Source organism: Oncorhynchus keta, chromosome 24, assembly GCF_023373465.1.
Source record: "Oncorhynchus keta strain PuntledgeMale-10-30-2019 chromosome 24, Oket_V2, whole genome shotgun sequence".
Classification (NCBI taxonomy): domain Eukaryota; kingdom Metazoa; phylum Chordata; class Actinopteri; order Salmoniformes; family Salmonidae; genus Oncorhynchus; species Oncorhynchus keta.
In genome coordinates, this window is record NC_068444.1 from 43,226,417 (window position 1) to 43,254,033 (window position 27,617).

General features: G+C 42.0%; 1 protein-coding gene across 3 annotated transcripts in view; it reads right to left on the reverse strand.

Annotated features, from left to right (window-relative positions):
• The window catches only part of dnmbp (dynamin binding protein), a 117,945-nt gene that overhangs the window by 31,029 nt on the left and 59,299 nt on the right, over positions 1–27,617 (reverse strand). Inside the window, exon 1 of one of the 3 annotated variants that reach the window (XM_035734847.2) lies at positions 13,352–14,985. The exons of the other annotated variants lie outside the window; for them this stretch is intronic. Coding sequence (XP_035590740.1) covers positions 13,352–14,804 — 1,453 coding nt within the window. The 5' untranslated portion in view covers positions 14,805–14,985. Of the gene's footprint in view, positions 1–13,351; positions 14,986–27,617 lie in introns of those variants that run through there. 3 annotated transcript variants of the gene reach the window in all.

The following is a 27,617-nucleotide window of genomic DNA, read 5'->3' on the forward strand; positions in this document are numbered from 1 at the left end:
GGCAGGGGATAAACGTTTCACCCATATGACATCCCATTAATATTATTGCCTTGTAGCCCAGTTTGATTTAGATACTTTGCTTACATGCTCAGGTCTTGTCGTTTTATGTACACTCAACTTGAACTGCGCTGACTCAGATGACTGATGATAAAACTCAAATAAATGGGAAATAAGATGATCGATGCAGCTGTATTATTTGGTTTCAGTCTTTGACATTATTGATCATCATTTGTTATTGAAAATGTTTATATCACCTGCCATCACACGGTTGGAAAGTTACTTATCCAATAGAACTCAGAGAGTATTCTTTAATGGAATACTAATATATAATATCTAACATCAGATGTGCAGTTGGACAGTTGCCTTGGGCAGTTATTCTGTTCTCTATTTTTACAAATTATTTACCACTGGGCTTACAAGAAGCTAAAATGACTGTTTGCTGATGATTGCACAATGTACACATAATCACCCACAGCCAGCGAGCTCACTGAGACTCTTAGCAAGGAGTTACAGTGAGTGTCAGAATGGGTAATTAAGGGATGAAATATCAAGAGTGCCTATACGCTATTTAGTCCAGTCTACGAGAAGTGCATGCGCGGAGAAGAAAAGAGCAAAGATATATTTTTTTTTAAATGGACTCTTTTGCACTACTGGGATAGTGTTAATAAAACTAGGCTGCATTGCACACTGCACACTGGATATTGCAACCTCTGCAATATCCAGTGCTCTGCTCTTGTTGATTGTTTTTGTTTGAGCTGCCTAACCAACGCTGTGCTGTGTAGGCAGTTCAGGAGAGTCGAATTATTATTATTATTATTTTTTTTTAAATGTCATATCTTGTGTGTGAACTAGCCTATAGCCTATGTTCTGTTCAGTTTGAGAAGGAAGGAAAGATGAGGAGGAGGACCGGAGGTCAACTTTGATAACTTGCTACTACTATTTTTATTTTTTATTTTACCTTTATTTTACTAGGCAAGTCAGTTAAGAACAAATTCTTATTTTCAATGACGGCCTAGGAACAGTGGGTTAACTGCCTGTTCAGGGGCAGAATGACAGATTTGTACCTTGTCAGCTCGGGGATTCGAACTTGCAACCTTTCGGTTACTAGTCCAACGCTCTAACCACTAGGCTACCCTGCCGCCCGTATAATTGATTTGAATAAAAACAATATGTTTCTTGCTTATGATGCATTTATCAGAGTTATTGACCTCACAATAAGCCAAATGTGAGTAACTTACATTGTGGTGCTGAAACTTGAAGCAGCAGCCGCGGCCCAATCAATCAGAAATGGAAAGCTCATGTAGGCAAATTCGAGTAGGCACAATTCATTCCAACTGCCTAATTTTTTATTAGACTTTACTAACAACAACAGGGTTTTGTGTTGGAGCCTATTTCTTCCTATTTAAGAAATAAGGAGGTAGGTCTGCTATATATCTTACATTTTTTAAATAGACTACATCCATGTCAGTGAAGGGCAGTTAAGTTAGAAGCTTTTAGAAGATAAAACCTTCTATCTCAAGGCCATTAGACTGTTGAACAGCCATCACTAACATTGAGTGGCTGCTGACTCAAATCTCTGGCCACTTTAATAAATTGATTTAATAAAGGTTTCACTAGTCACTTTAAATAACGGCACTTTAATAATGTCTACATATCCTACATTACTCCTCTCATATGTATATACTGTACTCTATACCATCTACTGCATCTTGCCTATGCCACACGGCCATGGCTCATCCATATATTTATATGTACATATTCTCATTCATCCCTTTACATTTACGTGTATAAGGTAGTTGTTGTGAATTTGTTAGATTACGTGTTAAATATTACTGCACTGTCGGAACTAGAAGCATTTCACTATCTGCTAACCATGTGTATGGGACCAATACAATTTGATTGAATTTGATTACGTTTGTCAACACTTCTTACGAAAACAAGTAGTGAAGACGTCAATCTCTATTATACTTTGAACCATAAGAGATTGACATGCATGTCATTAATGTTCGCTCTCCGTGTACTTTTAAGGGCCAGCTGTGCTGTCCTGTTCTGAGCCAACTGCAATTTTCCTAAGTCCCTCTGTGGCACCTGACCACACGACTGAACAGTAGTCCAGGTGCGACAAAACCAGGGCCTGTAGGACCTGCCTTGTTGACAGTGTGGTTAAGAAGGCAGAGCAGCGCTTTATTATTGACAGACTTCTCCACAAGTGTTCGACACGTAAATGTGTGTCTTCAGGTCTCAGGCAAGTTTACTTATTAAGCTAGTTCTCTGAACCAAATGAAAGCCTGGGTTGCAGGACAAACTTGAGATGAGAGGTAGAGCACAAATATCCTCTATGTGAACTGGATGGGAAATCCTCTATGTGAACTGGATGGAAAATCCTCTATGTGAACTGGATGGAAAATCCTCTATGTGAACTGGATGGGAAATCCTCTATGTGAACTGGATGGGAAATCCTCTATGTGAACTGGATGGGAAATCCTCTATGTGAACTGGATGGGAAATGTTAAGACACATTTTTAACATCAGTGAAAGTTGTGCTTTTGGATCAAACAGTCCTTTGCCAAGGATGGGGCATTCAACTTCACACTCCTCTTTTGACCGCATTAGGATTTGTTTTTACAAGACTTCAATTAATGCCACAAAATTCTTAATTGAAAGACCTTGGGTCAAACACAGGCCAACAATCTTCACTCTAAAATCAGGATATGTTTCAATACAGCCCATATGTATCTTAAAAAATGACTTCCTTTCTTAAAAGTTCAGAGAACAGATACTGCTACCATTGTGAAGGCCAACATTAACATTGATATCTCAACTGAGAATTTAAGTGAATGAAAGAGGGAAAGAGACAGAGAGAGAGACCCACCTGTAGCCAAGCACCTTTGCTCCACCCTGCCCCACGCCCACACACTCCCACAAACAGGTTCAAGTCAGCCCAGTCATTCCTAGGCAGCCTATTCTCCAAAGTAGTCCCACTTGTAGTTTCCCTGTCTTGATCTAGCCTCATGGAAGGGTTTCTCTATTTGTCTCAGTGCACAGGCTCTATTCTGTTCCCACATCACCATGAGAATGAATGGAAACCCTCCATGATTAGACACAACCCAGTGCACGCAGACAACCCGGTGCACAGTAAAGACTTGAACTGGACTTTATGTCTGGACTGGATTATTCATGTCCGTTAAGAAAAAAACTGTGCGAGTATTTCTGAATACCAAAAAGACCCTGAGAACATACTCCCAAGCCAATCCTTTAGAACTTTCACTACAATGCTTAATAATACATTATACACCTATCCAATCTATCTATCTATCTATCTATCTATCTATCTATCTATCTATATATATATATATATATATCTATCCAATATATATATATATGTCAAAGGACACCAGAAACAAAATTGTAGACCTTCACCAGGCTGGGAAGACTGAATCTGCAATAGGTAAGCAGCTTGGTTTGAAGAAATCAACTGTGGGAGCAATTATTAGGAAATGGAAGACATACAAGACCACTGATAATCTCCCTCGATCTGGGGCTCCACGCAAGATCTCACCCCGTGGGGACAAAATGATCACAAGAACGGTGAGCAAAAATCCCAGAACCACACGGTGGGACCTAGTGAATGACCTGCAGAGGTGGGACCAAAGTAACAAAGCCTACCATCAGTCACACACTACGCCGCCAGGGACTCAAATCCTGCAGTGCCAGACGTGTCCCCCTGCTTAAGCCAGTACATGTCCAGGCACGTCTGAAGTTTGCTAGAGAGCATTTGGATGATCCAGAAGAAGATTGGGATAATGTCATATGAAACCAAAATATAACTTTTTGGTAAAAACTCAACTCGTCGTGTTTGGAGGACAAAGGATGCTGAGTTGCATCCAAAGAACACCATACCTACTGTGAAGCATGGGGGTGGAAACATCATGCTTTGGGGCTGTTTTTCTGCAAAGGGACCAGGACGACTGATCCGTGTAAAGGAAAGAATGAATGGGGCCATGTATCGTGAGATTTTGAGTGAAAACCTCCTTCCATCAGCAAGGGCATTGAAGATGAAACGTGGCTGGGTCTTTCAGCATGACAATGATCCCAAACACACTGCCCGGGCAACGAAGGAGTGGCTTAGCATTTCAAGGTCCTGGAGTGGCCTAGCCAGACCCCAGATCTCAACCCCATAGAACATCTTTGGAGGGAGTTGAAAGTCCGTGTAGCCCAGCAACAGCCCCAAAACATCACTGCTCTAGAGGAGATCTGCATGGAGGAATGGGCCAAAATACCAGCAACAGTGTGTGAAAACCTTGTGAAGACTTACAGAAAACGTTTGACCTCTGTCATTGCCAACAAAGGGTATATAACAAAGTATTGAGATAAACTTTTGTTATTGACCAAATACTTGTTTTACACCATAATTTGCAAACACATTCAATAAAAAAATCCTACAATGTTATTCCTACAATTACAGGCCTCTTTTTAAGTGGGAGAACTTGCACAATTGGTGGCTGACTAAATACTTTTTTGCCCCACTGTATATATATATATATATATATATATATATATATATATATATATATATACCCACATATCCAATCTATATCAAACACGCTACACATATCCAATCTATATATATATATATATTACACACATATCCAATCTATATATTATACAACTATCCAATCTATATCAAACAAGCTACACATATCCAATCTCTATATATATATATATATATATATAAATATGAATGAGATATATATCTATCCAATCTATATATTATACATCTATCCAATCTATATCAAACAAGCTAAGTGTCAGTATAGAGACAAAGTAGAGTCGCAATTCAACGGCTCAGACACAAGAGGTATGTGGCAGGGTCTACAGTCAATCACAGATTACAAAAAGAAAACCAGCCCCGTCGCAGACCATGATGTCTTGCTCCCAGACAGGCTAAATAACTCTGGCTCGCTTTGAGGACAATACAGTGCCACTGACACGCCCCGCTACCAAAACCTGGGGGCTCTCCTTCACTGTAGCCGACGTGAGTAAAACATTTAAACGTGTTAATCCTCGCAAGGCTGCAGGCCCAGACGGCATCCTCAGCCGCCTCCCCAGAGCATGCGCAGACCAGCTGGCTGGTGTGTTTACGGACATATTCAATCAATCCTTATCCCAGTCTGCTGTTCCAACATGCTTCAAGAGGTCCACCAGTGTTCCTGTTCCCAAGAAAGCTAAGGTATGTGAGCTAAACGACTACTGCCCCATAGCACTCACTTCCGTCATCATGAAGTGCTTTGAGAGACTAGTCAAGGACCATATCACCTCCACCCTACCTGACACCCTAGACCCACTCCAATTTGCTTACCGTCCCAATAGGTCCACAGACGACACAATCGCAACCACACTGCACACTGCCCTAACCCATCTGGACAAGAGGAATACCTATGTGAGAATGCTGTTCATCGACTACAACTCAGCATTCAACACCATAGTACCCTCCAAACTCGTCATCAAGCTCGAGACCCTGGGTCTCGACCCCGCCCTGTGCAACTGGGTACTGGACTTCCTGACGGGCCACCCCAGGTGGTGAGGGTAGGTAACAACATCTATACCCCGCTGATCCTCAACACTGGGGCCCCACAAGGGTGCGTTCTGAGCCCTCTCCTGTACTCCCTGTTCACCCACGACTGCGTGGCCATGCACACCTCCAATTCAATCATCAAGTTTGCAGACGACACTAAAGTGGTAGGCTTGATTACCAACAACGACGAGACGGCCTACAGGGAGGAGGTGAGGGTCCTTGGAGTGTGGTGTCAGGAAAATAACCTCACACTCAGTCAACAAAACAAAGGAGATGATTGTGGACTTCAGGAAACAGCAGAGGGAGCACCCCCCTACCCACATCGATGGGACAGTAGTGGAGAGGGTAGTAAGTTTCAAGTTCCTAGGCGTACACATCACAGAAAAACTGAATTGGTCCACCCACACAGACAGCGTTGAAAAACAGCTTCTATCTCAAGGCCATCAGACTGTTAAACAGCCGCCACTAACATTGAGTGGCTGCTGCCAACATACTGACTCAACTCCAGCCGCTTTAATAATGGAAATTGATGTAAAAAATGTATAACTATCCACTTTAAACAATGCCACTTAATATAATGTTTACATACCCTACATTACTCATCTCATATGTATATGTATATACTGTACACTATATCATCTACTGCATCTTGCCATCTTTATGTAATACATGTATCACAAGCCACTTTAAACAATGCCACTTTATGTTTATATACCCTACATTACTCATCTCATATGTATATACTGTACTCGATACCATCTACTGCATCTTGCCTATGCCGTTCTGTACTCATCACTCATTCATATATCTTTATGTACATATTCTTTATCCCTTTACACTTGTGTCTATAAGGTAGTAGTTGTGGAATTGTTAGGTTAGATTACTTGTTGGTTATTACAGCATTGTCGGAACTAGAAGCACAAACATTTCGCTACACTCACATTAAAATCTGCTAACCATGTGTATGTGACAAATACAATTTGATATATATATATCTATCTATCTATCTATATATATTAATTAGACATCTATCCAATCTATATATATATATTATACATCTATCCAATCTATATATACATATTAAACATCTATATATATATAGTATACATCTATCCAATCTAGATATACATATTAAACACCTATATATATATAGTATACATCTATCCAATCTATATATATATATATGTATATTAAACATCTATCCAATCTTCACAGATCTACATGAGAGACTGGGTGTAGTAGGGGCTAGGGGTCATTTTGGGTCAAGTGTATGCACATGATGTGCGTGGGTATGTAAGATCTGTATAACTGCATGAACACACGCAACAAGGCTGTATCTGAAAACAATCGTCCTTGCTTCCTTGATCCTTGTTTTCTCCAGTCCTCTCCTCTCAAAGTGGGAAAGACGGGAGGTGAGGAATGCAAAAAAACAAGGACAGAGGAAGCAAGGATTTGACGGTGTGTAATGTTTTCAAATACAGACCCACTGTCTAGGGAGAAGGCGTGGTTTCTGGACAGGGCCAACATGAACACTCACAACACTCCCCTTCTGACACACACGCCTGGTCCAGTCTGATTTGCAAGCCAGGCTCTGCGTATTAAATCAGAACTAGGCCTAATAACTGACACAACTACGCCCCCAACAGGCTGAATACCATCTTGAGGAGCTGAAACAGGTCCCACATTTCTCTCTCTCTCCCACTCTTTTCTCTCACCGTCTGTGTGTAACTGTTATAAGGAACTTGCAGCATGTGTCTCACATCAACATTTAAATGATAAATAACAGAGAGAAATTAGTTGGCAACATTGTATGACATACTCATTTGAGACAAAAAAATGTTGTTGGGGGTAAATGTAGTCAAACATTTTTTCTGATAAATGTGATCTGTGAATTCCAGAGTCATGTTTTATGTGGTACATGCAACACGGCCGAGAGGTCACCTGCTGAGTTTGTGTTTCAATGTGAAGTTGAAGGTTGCGCACAATAAGCGCTGTGTGCTCAAAGTTCACCCAACAACGCCCTGTTGCTGTGGCAACCATAATAGCATGGGGGCCTCTTATAGTCAAGCCAAGCTTTGGAGTGTGGGGAGCGGCTTCGCTGGAACGGAATTATAGATTGTGAAACAGAGTAAAAAAGCTGAAGGGAAAAAAGGTGTACAAGTCTAGTCACAATGCCAAAATTAAGCATGTACATTTCTTCTCTTTAAAATAGTCTATCAGTCTGTGGCTTGCATGAACTAAGGTATAAACATAAAAAAAAGATATACAAAAATTGATCATACAAACCGCTGAATCTCTATCCTGACTTTGTGGAGCCTATTCTTCCCCTGAATGTGTGCCAGTGAATATAATCTTATCTTGTTCCTATTCTGAAACTCACAATACATTAAAGTTGCCCATATACAGTTGAAGTCGGAAGTTTACATACACCTTAGCCAAATGCATTTAAACTCAGTTTTTCACAAATCCTGACATTTAATCCTGGTAAATATTCCCCATTTTAGGTCAGTTAGGATCACCACTTTATAAATGAAGAATGTGAAATGTAAGAATAATAGTAGAGAGAATGATTTATTTAAGCTTTTATTTATTTCATCACATTCCCAGTGGGTCAGAAGTTTACATACAACCAATTAGTATTTGGTAACATTGCCTTTTCGGGTAGCCTTCCACAAGCTTCCCACAATAAATTGGGTGAATTTTGGCCCATTCCTCCTAACAGAGCTGGCGTATCTGAGTCAGGTTTGTAGCCTCCTTGCTCGCACATGCTTTTTCAGTTCTGCCCACAAATTTTCTATAGGATTGAGGTCAGGGCTTTGTGATGGCCACTCCAATAACTTGACTTTGTTGTCCGTAAGCCATTTTGCCACAACTTTGGAAGTATGCTTGGGTCATTGTCCATTTGGAAGACCCATTTACGACCAATCTTAACTTCCTGATTGAAGTCTTGATATGTTGCGTCAATATATTCACAATTTTCCTTTCCTCATGATGCCATCTATTTTGTTAAGTGCATCAGTCCCCCCTGCAGCAAAGCACCCCCACAACATGATGCTGCCACCCCCGTGCTTCAGACATGTGGAGGTCTACACTTTTTTTTCTGAGGTCTTGGCTGATTTATTTTGATATTCCCATGATGTCAAGCAAAGAGGCACTGAGTTTGAAGGTAGGCCTTGAAATACATCCACAGGTACACCTCCAATTGACTCAAATGATGTCAATTGGTCTATCAGAAGCTTCTAAAGCCATGACATAATTTTCTGGAATTTTCCAAGCTTAGTGTATGTAAACTTCTGGCCCACTGGAATTGTGATACAGTGAATTATAAGTGAAATAATCTGTATGTAAACAAATGTTGGAAAAATTACTTGTGTCATGCACAAAGTAGATGTCCTAACCGATTTGCCAAAACTATAGTTTGTTAACAAGAAATGTGTGGAGTGGTTGAAAAATTAGTTTTAATGACTCCAACCTAAGTGTATGTAAACTTCCAACTTCAACTGTATTTCCATGCCCCTTTTTTACACTTATTTTTAACACAAGTTGACCTATTTTGGGAAATTCCATTGGTTGGTGTGTTATTAGCGTCTACTTCTTTCATTGGTTGATTTATTTGTTCCCGGAAGTGACTAACAGCAAGCATATTTGTTCCAAAAGGTTCATATTTGTTCCAAAAGGTTCATATTGGTTCCAAAAGGTGTAAGCAAGAGTTGGTAATTATGGACCCTACAAGTTCACAAGAGCTGGGAAAGTAAAACAAACTCCTTCGAGCCCACAGTATAATTAAAATTCCACCACACTGGTTTCAGCAAGCAGTGAGATGGGCCACAGGAAAGGAAGACACTCCACATGTTGGATAGTAGGATACCTCTGTTTACTCCAACAGCTTAAAGGTCAATTTTGTCTCTCTAGTTAACCCTACTGTAAACTACAAATGCTGTTGGGTGTCTCTGAAGTCGGGTGCAGGGGCATTCACATACCCAAGCCTGAGTTGCACCAGTGTTTCTTCTATCCACTCACGAATTCACTTCAGACCACTGTGGTTTCTTTCAAAACATGCACTGCGAAGTTACTTTCATTGAGCAAAGTACTTCTATCCACTCACAAATTCACTTCAGACCACTGTGGTTTCTTTCAAAACATGCACTGCGAAGTTACTTTCATTGAGCAAAGTACTTCTATCCACTCACAAATTCACTTCAGACCACTGGGGTTTCTTTCAAAACATGCACTGTTACTTTCATTGAGCAAAGTACTTGCAGTAAATAAAGTATGCTGGTGCCAATCATTTTACGCACTGATAACACAACAATTATGGAAGGTCAAATGAAATGACATTAGTTTTAACAGTCTAATTTCCAAGTTAGATGTAGAAGTTTGAATTGAAGTTCAAAGGATTTAGAATTCGAGGTGGAACCAAAATGTTTAATCCTTGCATAAGTTAAGTCAAACTCAATTTCTTATGACCCCTCTTCCCATTGATGAGATAAAAGACAATTGATTTGCTCTAGTTCATCAAATGAAATTACAAATACCAGGTCCTGTTCAATCAAAACCTGTATTGAGAAGTTTGAGAAACACCGCAATATTCCTCTTGCGATACACTGATATAGATTTTGATTCCTATGGTAAATTGAACTTCAGAACACTGTAAAAATCAGAGACAATCAACATCAGAGTATTGCAAAACTTAAGATTTTTTTTTTTTTTAAGTGCCCCAAGCTGCCCCAGAGATCTACGGGCCTTGGTTCGCCTCACACCCTAACATAAAAATACATGTACAAACAGTAGGTGATAATATATATATATATATATATATTAAATATAAATAAATAAATAAATATATATATATATATATTATCAGAATAAGTCAAAATAAATCAAGTGGAGAGCTAAGCTTCGTAGCGATACAAAACTTTTGTATCAATTCTCAAAAATGAGTGCAGATCAGCTGTTGAGAAGAAATCTCCCCCGATGAGTGATTGTATTCTGCACATTGCAAAGTAAGTGCCACTGTAGAAGACATTATAGTCTGTTATTTGGAAAATCTTATCGCTTGCTAGCTACTTCAACAGTTTCACAAGATAATGTGCTAACTAGCTTGTTGATTTGTGTAAAAACAAATGAGGGAATGTGCCAGCAGATAGTGAAGTTATTTCAAATACATGTAACAGGAATACGTGTGTGTGTGAGAGAGAGACCAGATGTCAGTGTTTGTGTCAGAGAGCTTGTGCAGTGTTTCTGACCTACATTAGCTGGCTAATTCCCTCCTCGGCTCGAGACCTGGGGTATTTGTCTGCCAGGCTGGCCCCTCGACAGAATGTTGTGAGAATGTTGTGAGAATGTTGTCTAAGGAGTTTCTGATTAATCCCCCATCTGCCCATCAGCAGCTGCTGCGCATGGATTACTACGGAGACCAGCAACAGGCACCTCCACAGACCAACACGCACGCACACTCTTGGTACACGCTACTTGAAATTCAGTCCCTCTGTGGAGGAGTCACCCTAGTGTTCAAAACAGCCTGGGACCAGACAGAAGTCACTACCTTCTCTTCCTTCTCACTTTGTTGACGTTAGGGATTACTGGTTGGAAGCATGGTCAGTGTGTGTGTTTGGGGGGGAGAGTAGGTAGTGAGTTCTGTCTGGTCCCAGGCTGTGTTGAGCACTAGGGTGCTTCACATGCTTGTCCTAAGAAGCGAACTCCTGAGGAGAAGTGCTCTCTTCTTTCTCTGACATATTTAGGCATGCACACACAAATACTCACTCAGTTCACCTGAATGGTGATACAATGGTAATCTGCGGTGCTTAACACCTGCCAAAGACATTCCATCCAGCCAGGACAAAGTCCTACTTTGACAGAGCGTCTAAGACCAGCCCCACCATTAAATGGGTAGTTCACCCATACGACAAATGAAGTGTGAAAAATGCTAATATTGGTATCCATAACTTGCATTGGATTTGTGCCTTTGGAAACAGTGGCCAGGTAACAAAAACAAAGCATGGATTGGTGTCTTACGTCGTCTATAACCTCATTACAGAGTACGGAAACCAATATGCAATTTAGTCATTTAGGTGAACTATCCCTTTAAGACAGCAATGGAATGAGTCATGTCAAACACCTGAGCAAGAGACCGATGACAAATGCCACTACTTCTGTGCAGATTTGAAGATAGAGACACACACAGAGAGAGACAGACACACACAGAGAGAGACAGACACACACACAGAGAGACAGACACACACACACACACACAGAGAGACAGACACAGAGAGAGAGAGACAGACACAGAGAGAGAGAGACAGACACAGAGAGAGAGAGACAGACACAGAGAGAGAGAGACAGACACAGAGAGAGAGAGACAGACACAGAGAGAGAGAGACAGACACAGAGAGAGAGAGACAGACACAGACAGAGAGAGACAGACACACACAGAGAGAGACAGACACACACAGAGAGAGACAGACACACACACAGAGAGAGACAGACACACACACAGAGAGAGACAGACACACACAGAGAGAGACAGACACACACACAGAGAGAGACAGACACACACACAGAGAGAGACAGACACACACACACAGAGAGACAGACACACACACAGAGAGAGACAGACACAGAGAGAGAGAGAGACACAGAGAGAGAGAGAGACAGACACAGAGAGAGAGAGAGACAGACACAGAGAGAGAGAGACATACACAGAGAGAGAGAGACAGACACAGAGAGAGAGACAGACACAGAGAGAGAGACAGACACACACACAGAGAGACAGACACACACACACACAGAGAGACAGACACACACAGAGAGAGACAGACACACACAGAGAGAGAGAGACACAGAGAGAGAGAGAGACACAGAGAGAGAGAGAGACACAGAGAGAGAGAGAGACACAGAGAGAGAGAGAGACACAGAGAGAGAGACAGACACAGAGAGAGAGAGTACAGACACAGAAAAGGAGCCAACAAAAACCAAGAACAAACATAACCTGCTTCACTGGTTCCTACGCCCTAAAATACTTTCAGGTTCACCTTCCTAAGACAATAGGCGAAACCACCACGCGCTATAAGCCTCAGACTATGTCTGACACACACATGCCTGGAGAGTGAGTGAGCACCGTGGCCTCATTTATAAAAGTTGCCTACTAAATATCTGCCATTTCTGAAGAGAATGTGTAGGTATAAAAACGGGACGGATCATATAGAGCAAAACACTTGAAATAGCTTTTCTATTTACTACGATGAAGTAGGTACAATTAAATAAGAGATGGGACGAATAGTATCTCTATTTATTTTGTAGGATGGTCTAAAGTTTGCGTGGGGGTAAGAACATTCTAACGTCAAGTGTCAGTTATTATAAATGAGTGAAAACTATTGCACGCTCGTTTTGGGGTATATTTTGTACGTATAAAACGTTTTAATAAATGAGGTCACAACACTTTAGACGTCCATTGTAAGTGCAACTAAAGGTCATTTGTCTGAGGTTGAGACTTTGGAAAATACAGCACACTTCACATTACAATCGTGGCTTACAATTCAATCTTGGTGAAATGTTCATATGATCCGACCGTGAGTGGAAATGAACTGGTGACTCGTTGTTGCTGGGCGGCTGGGTTGCTCCCCAAAAATATGTTTTTTATTTTGTAAGCGCTCAATGGATTGGTGTCAGGAAAGCTGATCCTAGATCAGCAATAAAGAGGAAAACTTCCTATAACCCCATGTTCTAGCCTCTGCCTACTTTACATACCTGAATCCTTCCCAGCACAAAGATGTTTACCTTGTTTCAGCTTACTGTTGATGGCAAACTCTGACCTCCGCAGAGCGCTGGGGGCGGTCTTCCTGTAGAAACTGTTACGGTCAAGGGAGCCCATGTAGAGGGGCTTACGTGCCCGCCTGGGGTGGTTCACGGTCCCCATGAGGCTACCAGAATCCAGTTGGGACCCATTTTCACTGTCCTTGTTGTGGCACAAGTGACGGTCGTAGGACCGTCGCTCCCGTTCGGGCTGATTGTGGTACTGGTCCTCAAACCATTCTTCACAGTGCTTCCCACTGCCGGGGTATTCCTCATACCTGGAGTCCATAGATAATGATCGCAAATCCCTGTAATGGTCTTCGTCCTTACGATCATAGTGGTCCTTTTCCTTGTGATCACAGTGGTCATTTCCTTTGTAGTTGTAGTGGTCCTTTTTCTTGCGGTCATAACTATCACTCTTTTTAAGCAAATAGTGGTCCTTATCCTTTTGGTCATAGTGGTAATTTTCTCTGCGCTCATAATGGGTCTTCTCTTTACGGTCATAATAATCCTCCCTGCGAACCAAGTGGTATTTTACGTAGTGGTCCTCTTTCCTATCGTCTTGTCTGTAGTCCAAATAATCATTTTCTGTGTGGTCATTCTTGATCGGTCTCCGGCGGTCAAAATATTCCTGATCTTTAAGGTCGTACTGGTCACCATCTTTGCGGTCATGGTGGCCTATATCCCCAGGGTTGTACCGGTCTGTGTGATCGTACTGGTCTGACTCTTTGCGATCATAACGGTCATGTTCTTGATAAAACTCTTTTCCCAGGTCCCAATAGTCCTGTTTTTTGCAGTCATAGTGGTCCCCGTCTCTCTCTTTATAGAGGTCACACTGTTTGTAGGGATACTCCTCCTCTTTGTGGTCATATTTGTCCCTGTCTATGTCATACTGCACCCGACTTCTGTGGACATCCCTGTAATCCTTGATTTGTGTCTCTCGGTTGTGCTCCTGGTAGTTGTGGTCCTCCGGGCCTGGGTAGAAGCAATGGTTACCAGACCACTCTTGCACTCTCCTGGGTTCCAGGTGGCCATTATCTGAGGCGGAGCGGAAATAAAGGCCCTTGCTTTGAGGCCTTGTGTCTCTATAGGGCACTCTGTCATAGTCCTCATACTCCCAGCTGGCCTGCCGACCGGCATTCCCCTGCCTCAGGTTGGTCTGGTAGTCCCAAGGAGTTGGCATAGACCTTGGAGCTGCCACCGGTTCAGGGGCCAGCACTGGCACTGGAGCTAGCTTATAACCGTGGTATCCAACCACCTGTTGCTGCTTCTGCTGGAACTGTTGTTGCTGTTGCAGACGGACCATCCTCTCCCTGTCACAGCCACAATTCCCTAACTCTTCCATACTCTTGCCCCTCCGAGGGGGCATCCCAGTGCCGTGGCTCCAGTCCAAGGGTCCAATCTCAGCCTGGAAGCCATTTACTACCTGGCCCTTCATGGTGCCGTTTCTGATACAGCTCTCAGTGCTGCCGTTGCTCCTACTACGACGTGATGGCTTATTCTTATCTCCCCAAACTATGACATTTCAGAGCACAGCAATGTGGGAGACTTAACCACCTGTCAGACATACTCGCTCTTTATCGCTCTCACTCCTTCTCTTAGGGCTGCCTGAACCGGACTGCCCCGCTAAGGCACTTCCCAGTTTCTGTGTTACAAAATCCTTCCCTCCCCCGGCAGCCCAGTGAATCACGTCAGTGGGGAGGGGCAGGTGAAGGAAGGAGGGGCCATTCTCGGTAAATCATTCAGTAGTCACATGAGTGGTGGATTACAGTCAGCCCCTCTCAGCGTTTTCATTGGTCAGTTGCTATGTTTGCAGGAAAACACAGACTGGCTGGGCAGATTTCCTTCTCCGGAGGAAGGAGACTAACGGTCTTTTCAAGAGAATGCCTTTGGCGTGTGTGAGACTTGGCAGCAAGAAACTTCCACTTCAGAGAATGTTCCTTTTGTTTTTCCATCCTCTTTTTCTTTTCTTTTTCATTTACACATTATGAAAAAGGACAATTTCTTAATCAATTTCTCCACATTATCTGGGTAAACTTCCAGACTAATGTGTTTTCTCAGTTGCTCAGAACTTAAGGCGAATCAAGTCGTCTTATGTTGGAGCTTGGTCAATGTAAACACGGAACCAGTTATTCTGTGCAAAAATAATAGCAAATCAACAGCGTATGAGGCCCTGTTTGCCCTACATTTGGAGTGGAATAACACATTTACGCATGAACACATTCACATGATTTCATTAAAAAAAAGTCTGGAATGTGCGTGTCTGTGACCGAGAGAGTGAAAGGAGGTGGAAAAGGCTTTGGGGACAGGGGCTGATTATTCTAGAGTGTACAGTGTACTGGAAAGTGTCTCTTCACTCTACAATGAGCTATTGTTGAAAGCCTGTCCCTGGTTTCAGAGGCTACGGTATATTTCAGTGTGAGAAAAAACCCAGGCCTATTCATAAGCTTGGGGTATAGGATATCCCCCCTTTCCCTTCCATCAAAGAGCCAATTATAAGATGGTCGACTTTTACAGCCCCCCTTCCCCACACAAACAGTATCTCTCCATCTCCCAACCATCCCCTACTGATGTAGGGAAGAGGGAAATAGAGAAATGGGAGAAACTGAAGTTAAGCTTATTCATTGGATAAAAAAATGTATAAATGCCGACAGAATTAGTTTGTGCGACATGGTGGGATCTTAGTCTGTAAAATTAATTATGGGAGAAATGGAGGTAGAAACACCTTTATGCGTAAATTTTGATATAATAACAATCATATTGATGTAAACTTAGAGTCACACAACGATATGGTGTGTGGTCCTCTCACTACGACTCGGGAAACCATGCAGATGAACTACAAATGAAATAAGTTATGACTTCACAGTGCAAGGTGATGAGCTTGATGCTCCTTTCCAATAAATATCAAGGGTCTTATTCTGGTGACATGATGATCAATACTTGACTGCCGTTGGACAAATACAAAATGATTCTTGCTCTTATCCATAATAACCTCATCATGTAGACTAGCTGCACAGCATCTGTGAGTCGTTGGCTAGAGTGCACTTGCCAAGACAAAACTGTTGGTATAGTTGTAAATACGATGTAAACACATCAAACTAGATTTTTATTCGATACATGAAAACTTCAGTGGAAAAAGTACATTTGTGTGCACTACGTCATCGCACACGGATTGTCATCTGGAACAAGTCAGCTTGGTGGAAACACAGGTCTGTTGGGAAAATGCACATTTTCTTTAGGCAAATGTTTTGAATATTCGCATAAAAATCAGATGTCAATTGGATGGAAACATACAGTACCTACTATAAAGGATATAGTTTTCTTATGGAATGCTCTTTTATTATCAGTATTTAAGATTTTAACTTCCAATCCCAGGGACCCAACCCGAAACTGTGTGCGCGTGTGCGTGTGTGTGTGCGTGTGTGTGTGTGTGTGTGTGTGTGTGTTCTCATTTACTTCAGGGGGATCAGGTGCAACATTCCAGTTCTGTAATGTTAAGCAAGGCAAGTTTCTGTCATTTAGTTGCCAGTCTTTCTGAGAATTGTCTGAATATCCTGTCAAACAGAACACATACCCTCATATCCATGTTTAAGTGATACCACGCAGGTTAAAGAGATTTACTCAGTCAATCTGGAAATGAATTGGTTGCAATGGAAAGTCAGGTTAAAGAGAGTGACTGCCCCTAAACACCGAAACGTTTATTCTAGTGTCAAAATGGAATACAAAGTGTCAAAATTATTATTTTGATCATAAAGTAAGTCTGGTCTAAAATGGAATTTGGAACCTCTGTGTGTAACAACGAGTAGATGGATTACAATTATGTCAACAAATCATGCCCCCTTTTGCCAAGCTCCACGTTCAAATCTCCCCTCTGCCCACTTCGCTTCCCTTCATTGAATGGGGCTCTGTTGTTTCATCGCCCCCAACAATTTCAAAGGTTACAGCCATTTGAGACTGAAAAGCCCTATACGGATTGACTAACTGTGGTTTGCATGCCGTGCCGAAGGACCCTTTCATGAGGAATAGTTTGTTGGTCCCCACTGATGGTGAGTATAGAGGTAAGCTAGGCCATAGATTGCTGGTTATGTAAATATTGATAATCATTTTCACCATTATCGCTAACATAGCTGACGTTAGCTAGCTCAAATCAAATTGTATTTGTCACATGCGCCGAATTCAACAGGTGTAGACATTACTGTGAAATGCTTACTTATGCCCTTTCCCAACAATTCAGAGTTTTAAAAAAATGTGCTAATTTAAAAAAGGAAATAGAAGCACAATAAAATAACAAGGCTACAAGGAGCACCGGTATCGAGTCAATGTGCAGGGGTACCAAGTAGTTTAGGTAATGTGTACATGTAGGTAGGGGTAAAAGTGACTAGGCAATCACAATCCCTCGCCTTCCATTTGGCAAATCTGATCATAACTCTATCCTCCTGACTCCTGTTTACAAGCAAAAATTAAAGCAGGAAGCACCAATGACTCGGTCTATTAAAAAAAAGTGGTCAGATGAAGCAGTTGCTAAACTACAGGACTGTTTTGCAGCACAGACTGGAATATGTTCCGGGATTCCTCCGATGGCATTGAGGAGTACACCACATCAGTCATTGGCTTCATCAATTAGTGCATCGAGGATGTTGTCCCCACAGTGACTGTACGTACATACCCCAACCAGAAGCTATGGATTACAGGCAACATTCGCCCCAAACTAAAGGGCAGAGGAGCTTTCAAGGAGCGGGACTCTAACTCAGAAGCTTATACAAAATACCACTATGCCCTCCGACCAGCCATTAAACAGGCAAAGCATCAATACAGGACTAAGTTTGAATCATACTACACCGGCTCCGAAGCTCGTCGGATGTGGCAGGGCTTGTAAACTATTAGACTACAAAGGGAAGTACAACTGAGAGCTGCCAAATGACACGAGCCTATCAGACAAGCTAAATCATTTCTATGCTCGCTTTGAGGCAAGTAACAATGAAACATGCATGAGAGCATCAGCTGGTCCGAATGACTGTGTGATCACGCTCTCCGCAACCGATGTGAGTAAGATCTTTAAACAGGTCAACATTCACAAGGCCGATGGGCCAGACGGATTACCAGGACGTGTACTGTGAGCATGCGCTGACCAACTGGCAAGTGTCTTCACTGACATTTTCAACTTCTCCCTGTCCGAGTCTGTAATACCAACACATTTCAAGCAGACCACCATAGTCGCTGTGCCCAAGAACACTAACATCTGTAGCCATGAAATGCTTTGAAAGACTGGTCATGGCCCACATCAACACCATTATCCCAGAAGCCCTTGACCCACTTCAATTTGGATACCGCACCAACAGATCCACAGATGATGCAATCTCTATTGCACTTCACGCAGCCCTTTCCCACCTGGACAAAAGGAACAACTATGTGAGAATGCTATTCATTGACTACAGCTCAGCGTTCAACACCATAGTGCACTCAAAGCTCATCACTGAACTAAGGACCATGGGACTAAACACCTCCCTCTGCAACTGGATCCTAGACTTCCTGACGGGCTGCCCCCAGGTGGTAAGGGTAGGTAATACCACATCCGCCACGCTGATTCTCAACACGAAGGCCCATCGTGCTCAGTCCCCCCCTGTACTCCCTGTTCACTCATGACTGCACGGCCAGGCATGACTCAAACACCATCATTAAGTTTGCTGATGACACAACAGTGGTAGGTCTGATCACCGAGGAGGGAGGGAGGAGGAGGTCAGAGGGAGGAGGTCAGAGACCTGGCCTTGTGGTGCCAGGACTGGCAACCTCTCCCTCAACATGATCAAGACAAAGGAGATGATTGTGGACTCCTAGAAAAGGAGGACCGAGCACACCCCCATTCTCATTGACGGGGCTGTAGTGGAGCAAGTTGAAAGCTTCAAGTTCCTTGGCGTCCACATCACCAACAAACTAGCATGGTTCAAGCACACCAAGGCAGTCGTGAAGAGGGCATGAGAAAACATATGTTTTTTCATGCTTTCATACTTATGTCTTTACGATTATTCTACAATGTAGAAAATTGTAAACAATTAAGAAAAACCCTTGAATAAGTAGGTGTTCTAAAACTTTTGACCGGTAGTGTACATGTGAAAATATTGTCGAAGAGGCTTTAGATGATAACGGATAAAATCAAATTCTCCGTCACTCTTTTCTGTTAAGTATATTTGTCATCTATTTTGTCGGTCTACCTGTTCATATCTGCTTTTCTTAAAAAATCCTCTCCTCTATTCACACAACAACAATCAGGACTTTAAAAACTCTCTTTTGCACAGTGCACAGTTATCTCAAACTCCCAGCTGAGCAACTCACACACCCTGTTAGAACAAAAACACTCTTACACACACTGCAACAATGCCATGCACAGTAGAGACACACACACTACCACTTGAACTCCTAAGAATGGGATTATTTAATTTTGAGGCATGACGTGCTTTACCACTAGCTAGGTTTCCATACAATTTGTGACAGATTTTCATATAGATATATAGACAGATATTCAAAAATCTACATAAAAACAATATGCTCTTTTCCCCACCAGAGATATGATACCATCAAATTGACTTGTTGCAGATAAAATGCTGTGCGTGATGTTATAGTGCGTCTCAACAACTTTTGCGGTTAAATTCTCATGTACCGAATAAACAAATACAACTTAAATGGCTTTCCATCGCATGTTCAACCCTACTGGTGGGTGCAGGGTGTGCTTTAGGCTAGAGCGCACATATAGCCTATATGATGAGACTATTAAGGACAAAAGATCAAGATTATTTTTTATCTGTCAAATGGCAGACAAGCATCAATGATCATGTCACCAGAAAAATACCCTCAATATTTATTGGAAAGGAGCATCAGGCTCATCCCCTTGCACTTCCACTACCCTGTGAAGTTCATCATAATTTGTTTAAATCAAATATTATTTGTCACATACATGTGTTGAGCAGATGCTATTGCGGGTGTAGCGAAATGCTTGTGTTTCTAGCTCCAACAGTGCAGTAATATCTAAAATATCTAATATCTAACAAGTCATTTCTAACAATTTCACAACAACACACACACAATAGACTTAATCGATTCAAATCTAAAGAAAAGCAATAGAATTAAGAATATATAAATATTTGAATGAGCAATGTCAGAGCGGCACAGACTAAGATATAGTAGAATAGAACAGAATACAGTATATACACATGAGTAATGCAAAACATGTCAACATTATTAAAGTGACTCGTGTTCCATTATTATCATGGCCAGTGATTACAAGTCTATGGGTATAGGGCATCAGCCTCCAATGTGCTAGTGATGGCTGTTTAACAATCTGATGGCCTTGAGATAGAAGCCTTTTTTCTGTCTCTCGGGATGAAGACTTTTGCAAGGCACTGTATGAGATGAGTAATGTGATATGTAAACATTCTTAAAGTGGCATTATTAAAGTGACTAGTGTTCCATTTATTAAAGTGGCCTATGACATCCAGTCTGTAGGTAGGCAGCCATCTCTCTGTGCTAGTGGTGGCTGTTTAACAATCTGATGGCCTTGAGCTGTTTTTCAATCTCTCTGTCCCAGCTTTGATGCACCTGTACTGACCTCGCCTTCTGGATGGTAGCGGGATGAACAGGCAGTGGCTCGGGTGGTTGCTTGTACTTCGTTTTGCTGACGTTGGGTATGAGGCTATATTCCTGGCACCACACTCCCATGGCTCTCACCTCCTCCCTGTAGGCTGTCTCGTCATTGTTGGTAATCAGGCATACTGAGGTGTCGTATGCAAACTTGATGATTGAGTTGGAGGCGTGCATGGCCACGCAGTCATGGGTGAACAGGGAGTACTGGCACCCTTTTGGGGCCCCAGTGGTGATGATCAGTGAAGTGGAGGTGTTGTTTCCTACCTTCACCACCTGGGGGCAACCCGTCAGGAAGTCCAGGACCCAGTTGCACAGGGTGGGGTTCAGACCCAGGGCCTCGAGCCTAATGATGAGCTTGGAGGGTACTATGGTGTTGAGTGCTGAGCTATAGTCAATGAACAGCATTGTTACATAGGTATTCCTCTTGTCCATATGGAATAGGGCAGTGTGCAGTGCGATGGCGATTGCATCATATGTGGATCTATTGGGACGGTAAGCAAATGGAAGTGGGCCTAGGGTGCCAGGTAAGGCAGAGGTGATAAGATACTTGACTTGTCTCTCAAAGCACTTCATGATGACAGAAGTGAGGGCTATGGGGCGACAGTCATTTAGTTCTGTTACCTTTGCTTTCTTGGGAACAGGAACAATGGTGGACATGTTGACATCTTGCATGTGGAGACAACAGACTGGGATAGGGAGAGATTGAATATGTCCGTAAACACTCCAGCCAGCTGGTCTGCGCATGCTCTAAGGACGCAGCTAGGGATGCCGTCTGGGCCGGCAGCCTTGCGAGGATTAACAAGCTTAAATGTCTCACGTCGGCCACGGAGGAGAGCCCACAGTCCTTGGTAGCGGGCCGCGTCGGTGGCACTGTGTTATTCTCAAAGCAGGCCGAAGAGGTGTTTAGCATGTCCGGAAATTTTCCCTTTGTAGTCCGTGATTGTCTGTAGACCCTGCCACATACGTCTCATGTCTAAGCAGTTGAATTGCGACTCCACTTTGTCTCTATACTGACATTTTGCCTGTTTGATTGCCTTACGGAGGGAATAACTACAATGTTTGTATTCAACCATATTCCCAGTCAAATTGCCGTGGATAAATGTGGTGGTTCGTGCCTTTTTTTGGAGTGAACGCTGCCATCTAGCCATGGTTTCTGGTTAGGGTAGGATTTAATAGTCTGATAAACTCAGTAACCATTTCAGTGTATTCGTCAATGCTATTCTCGAAGGCTACCCGGAACATATCCCAGTCCACGTAATCAAAACAAATGTGAAGCGTGGATTCCAATAAGTCAGACCAGCGTTGAATACTCCTTAGCACGGGTACTTAATTTTTTTTGTATCTGCCTATAGGGAGGGAGTAGCAAAATGGAGTCATGATCAGATTTGCCGAAGGGAGGGCGGGGGAGAGCATTGTAGGTATCCCGGAAGTTGGAGTAGCGGTGGTCGAGTGTTTTAGCAGCGCGAGTGCTACAGTCAATGTGTTGATAGAACTTCAGTAGCATTTCCACAAATTTGCTTTAAAATCACCAGCTACAATAATTGCAAATTCAGGATATGTGGTTTCCAGTTTGGTTCTTTGAGGGCTGTCGTGGTATCGGTTTGAGTGGGAATAAACACGGCTGTGACCATAACCGTATCCTAATAAATTTTGTTTTGTAGACTTTGGGAAAGTTTAACAAAAAATGTTCCGTTTCCCCCGGGCACGTCATTAACTTTCTTATCAGACATGAACTTTACTTACTTAAAAAGGTCTGATAGAAACCTGGTTACTGTAAGGAAAGTATCACTTAATAAAGAGAAACAAAGCTGTGATTACAAACCCTGTTCATATTTGTAGCTATTATTGTGTAATGATTCTATACAAGTATATGAGCAAACCTAAATAAAGTCACAATTAAGATTTTTTTAAAAACTTTAAACTGATCACAGAACAGTGAAAGGCCTTGATAACATTAAGATGTATAACAATCACAATATTTGATCTATTGCGCAAAAAATCACCAGACCCAATAATATAGAGAAAGAAAAAATGTATGTCAATAATATAAAAACTGTAGTAATATTAATTTATCTGCACTTCATGTCATTTTAATGTTATTTTCTATCAAATTGTGTTTCATACATGTGTAGTTCATTACAAAATTCAGTACATATAACAAATTCTCATCAATGATCCTAAATATTCTGTATGTCTGTTGGTTTGGCACTTTTGACATGCTAATAAAGCATTTTGAACTTAGTGGGGCAAAAAGGTACTTATTTTCCACCATAATTTGCAAATAAATTCATTAAAAATCCTACAATGTGATTATTCTTGATTTTTTTTCTCATTTTGTCTGTCACAGTTGAAGTGTACCTATGATGAAAATTACAGGCCTCTCTCATCTTTTTAAGTGGGAGAACTTGCACAATTGGTGGCTGACTAAATACTTATTTGCCCCACTGTAACTCTGCAATGTTGGGTTGTATTGGAGAGTCTCAAGTGTTAAATCATTTTCCACACCCAGTCTGTGCCTGTATTTAGTTTCAATGCTGGTGAGGGCCGAGAATCCACTCTTACATAGGTACGTGGTTGCAAAGGACTTCAGTGTCTTAACAGCACGATTTGCCAAGGCAGGATACTCGGAGCGCAGCCCAACACAGAAATCTGGCAGTGGCTTCTGTTTAAATTAAATTTTCACAGACCCGCTTATTGCAATTTCAATGAGGCTCTCTTGTTCAGTGGACTGGAGGCAGGGCATGAAAGGGATAACGAATTCAGGTGTGTGTCATCTGTTTCGGGAAATTATCTGCATAATTGCACACTCAACTCACTCAGGTGCTTCACTATATCACATTTGACATTGTCCGTAAGCTTGAGTTAATTTGCACACAAAAAGATCATACAATGATGGAAGGACCTGTGTGTTGTCCTTGTTAATGCAGACAGAAAAGAGCTCCAACTTCTTAATCATAGCCTCAATTTTTCCCACACATTGAATATAGTTGCGGAGAGTCCCTGTAATCCTAGATTAAGATAATTGAGGTGAGAAAAAAACATCACCCAGATAGGCCAGTCGTGTAAGAAACCAGTCATCATGCAAACGGTCAGACAAGTGAAAATTATGGTCAGTAAAGAAAACTTTTAAGCTAGTCTCTCAATTAAAAAAAAAGTGTCAATACTTTTACCCTTGATAACCTGCGCACTTCTGTATGTTGTATGTTGTAAAAGTTTTACATGGTCGCCTCCCATATCATTGCATAGTGCAGAAAATACATGAGAGCTCACGGGCCTTGCTTTAACAAAGTTAACCATTTTCACTGTCGTGTCCAAAACTGCTTTCAAGTTGTCAGGCATTCCTTTGTCAGGAAGAGCCTCTCGGTGGATGCTGCAGTGTACCCAAGTGGCGTCAGGAGCAACTGCTTGTACGCGCATTACGACACCCCTAAGTCTTCCTGTCAAGGTTTTTGCGCCATCAGTACAGATACCAACACATCTTGACCACCCAAGTCCATTTGATGTCACAAAGCTGTCCAGTAAAAATATCCTTTCCTGTTGTCCTGGAAACAGCAGAGGGAACACCCCCCTATCCACATCGATGGAACAGTAGTGGAGAGGGTAGTAAGTTTTAAGTTCCTCTGCATAAACCTCACAGACAAACTGAATTGGTCCACTCACACAGACAGCATCGTGAAGAAGGCGCAGCAGCGCCTCTTCAACCTCAGGAGGCTGAAGAAATTCAGCTTGTCACCAAAAGCACTCACAAACTTTTACAGATGCACAATCGAGAGCATCCTGGCGGGCTGTATCACCGCCTGGTACGGCAACTGCTCCGCAAACAACCGTAAGGCTCTCCAGAGGGTAGTGAGGTCTGCACAACGCATCACCGGGGGCAAACTACCTGCCCTCCAGGACACCTACACCACCCGATGTTACAGGAAGGCCATAAAGATCATCAAGGACAACAACCACCCGAGCCACTGCCTGTTCACCCCGCTATCATCCAGAAGGCGAGGTCAGTACAGGTGTATCAAAGCTGGGACCGAGAGACTGAAAAACAGCTTCTATCTCAAGGCCATTAGACTGTTAAACAGCCACCACTAACATTGAGTGGCTGCTGCCAACACACTGACACTGACTCAACTCCAGCCAATTTAATAATGGGAATTGATGGGAAATGATGTAAAATATATCACTAGCCACTTTAAACAATGCTACCTAATATAATGTTACATACCCTACATTATTCATCTCATATGCATACGTATATACTGTACTCTATATCATCTACTGCATCCTTATGTAATACATGTATCACTAGCCACTTTAACTATGCCACTTTGTTTACATACTCATCTCATATGTATATACTGTACTCGATACCATCTACTGTATCTTGCCTATGCTGCTCTGTACCATCACTCATTCATATATCTTTATGTACATATTCTTTATCCCCTTACACTGTGTATAAGACAGTAGTTTTGGAATTGTTAGTTAGATTACTTGTTGGTTATTACTGCATTGTCGGAACTAGAAGCACAAGCATTTTGCTACACTCGCAGTAACATCTGCTAACCATGTGTATGTGACAAATAACATTTGATTTGTCTGTATAGTTTTTGTTGGCCTGTTCCCCAGCACTGTCTCAGTCATATCAGCGACAGCAGGAAGAATTAAGTCCTCCATTGGAATTTGGTTGTGCTTTTAGATAACACATTGGGAATTCAACAAACCACTGTCTGTCTTTTTGAGTGGGTGAATAAATGTGGAACTCTCATTGATCAACATCTCAACCAAATACTACCCAAATTCCAGTTGAAATGACATGGTGTGCCCAGTGGGCAGTGCCTTAAGCGTCGGTTCAAGTTTATTATCCATGGGTCTGCACCTCGTCAACCATTTGGGTGTACGTTGTCAGCTCCCACTTCACGACTGATGTTCATGAACCAAGGTTAAGTTCAGCATATCTTGAATTTACCTAGTGACTCAATCGGATTTGAGGATTAGACTAACTGAACATTAGCAGTGTGAAGTTCGATTCCTCATAAGCATGTTAGCTAACGAGAGTTCTTTACTTACTTACTTTATTGTCCCCATGGGGAAATTTTGTTGCAGTGTCATGTTTACATTTAAAGTGGCGTTTAAATACAAAACAAGATTGACAACATAACTATAATAACAAAACGCACCAATAAAAATAATAATAGTAAGAAATAAGAAATAAAACATTTTCTTTTATATAAGAAAAGACTAGCTTGATGGCCTTACGGGGTCAATGGGAACATTCGACCGAGCTATTCAGGAGGGATATCACACCTGGCACAAATAGTCTCGTTCTATTTTCCTGCTGAGGGGTGCTCTATACCTGCGCCCAGAGGGGAGTAATTCACAGTCCAGGTACAGGGGGTGGCGGCTTGGGTCTAAAATGATTTTGTGAGCCTTACAGAGGTCCCTGACCTTAAAGATCTCATCCAGGCCTGTCTGTTTGACTCCAAGTACCTTGCTTGCTGTGGTAATAATCCTTCTTAGCATGTTTCTCTGGCTGACAGTGGCATTGCCAAACCAACAAACAAAGGAAAGGATTTGTAAAACAGAGTCAGTATCATACAGTCTATATTAAAAGGATTTGTAAAACAGAGTCAGTATAGTACAGTCTATATTAAAAGGATTTGTAAAACAGAGTCAGTATAGTACAGTCTATATTAAAAGAACCCAACTGTTTTAGAAAGTACAGTCTCTGTTGGCTCTTTTTGTAGATCTGTACATTTACTCCACTGAAGCTTATTGTCCAAGAGGACACCCAGATATTTATATTCCTCTACAATCTCTATATTCTGGCCTCTGATAGATGTTGCAGAGGTAGGTGTTGTACGCTTCCTGAAGTCTATGCACATCTCTTTGGTCTTGTTGGTATTGAGGACCAAATGTGATTCCTCACACCACTCTACAAAGTCATCTAGGACCAGGCCATGATGTTCCTCGCCATCATGCAACAGGCTGATCAAGGCAGTGTCATCAGCGAACTTAACAAGGTGTCTGTCAGTATGGGAACTAGTACAACTATTAGTGTACAAGATGTACAGAAGTGGGGACAAAACACATCCCTGAGGAGAGCCTGTGTTGGTATTTGCTATAGCAGCTTCTAGCAACAAGCATTTGTACAGAGAGACTTGGAATCCAGACTTGACTGTGTGTTCTGGACAACATAAAAGGACAGTTCACTCCAAAATCAAAGCTTTTCCATTACTTTGGGGATGAGGCAAAGGGCTTGGAGCTGGATTTACACAACAGATGGGAGGCATTAAACAGCTCTTGACATGACTTTTGAGGTAGATCTGAACTTTGACTTTGGATTGAACTGTTCCATCAAAAAAAAATCTTTATACTCTGGTTGGTTGCATCTTGTCTGCTCAGAAATATTTGCCATACTACAGTAATCCCAGTTCAAAGTGTCCCAAATGAAAACTAAATGGAACTGGCCTCGTTCTGAGGCACTACATCTTTATTTTACTTCCTTATCACAGGGGGAATTAGTAACTGGTTTAAAATCAGAGCTATGTAGTTTGCATAAATACATATTTTTGGTACATTTTCAGCAATCCCCAAAAATGCCTAAAGTCAACCTTTTGTG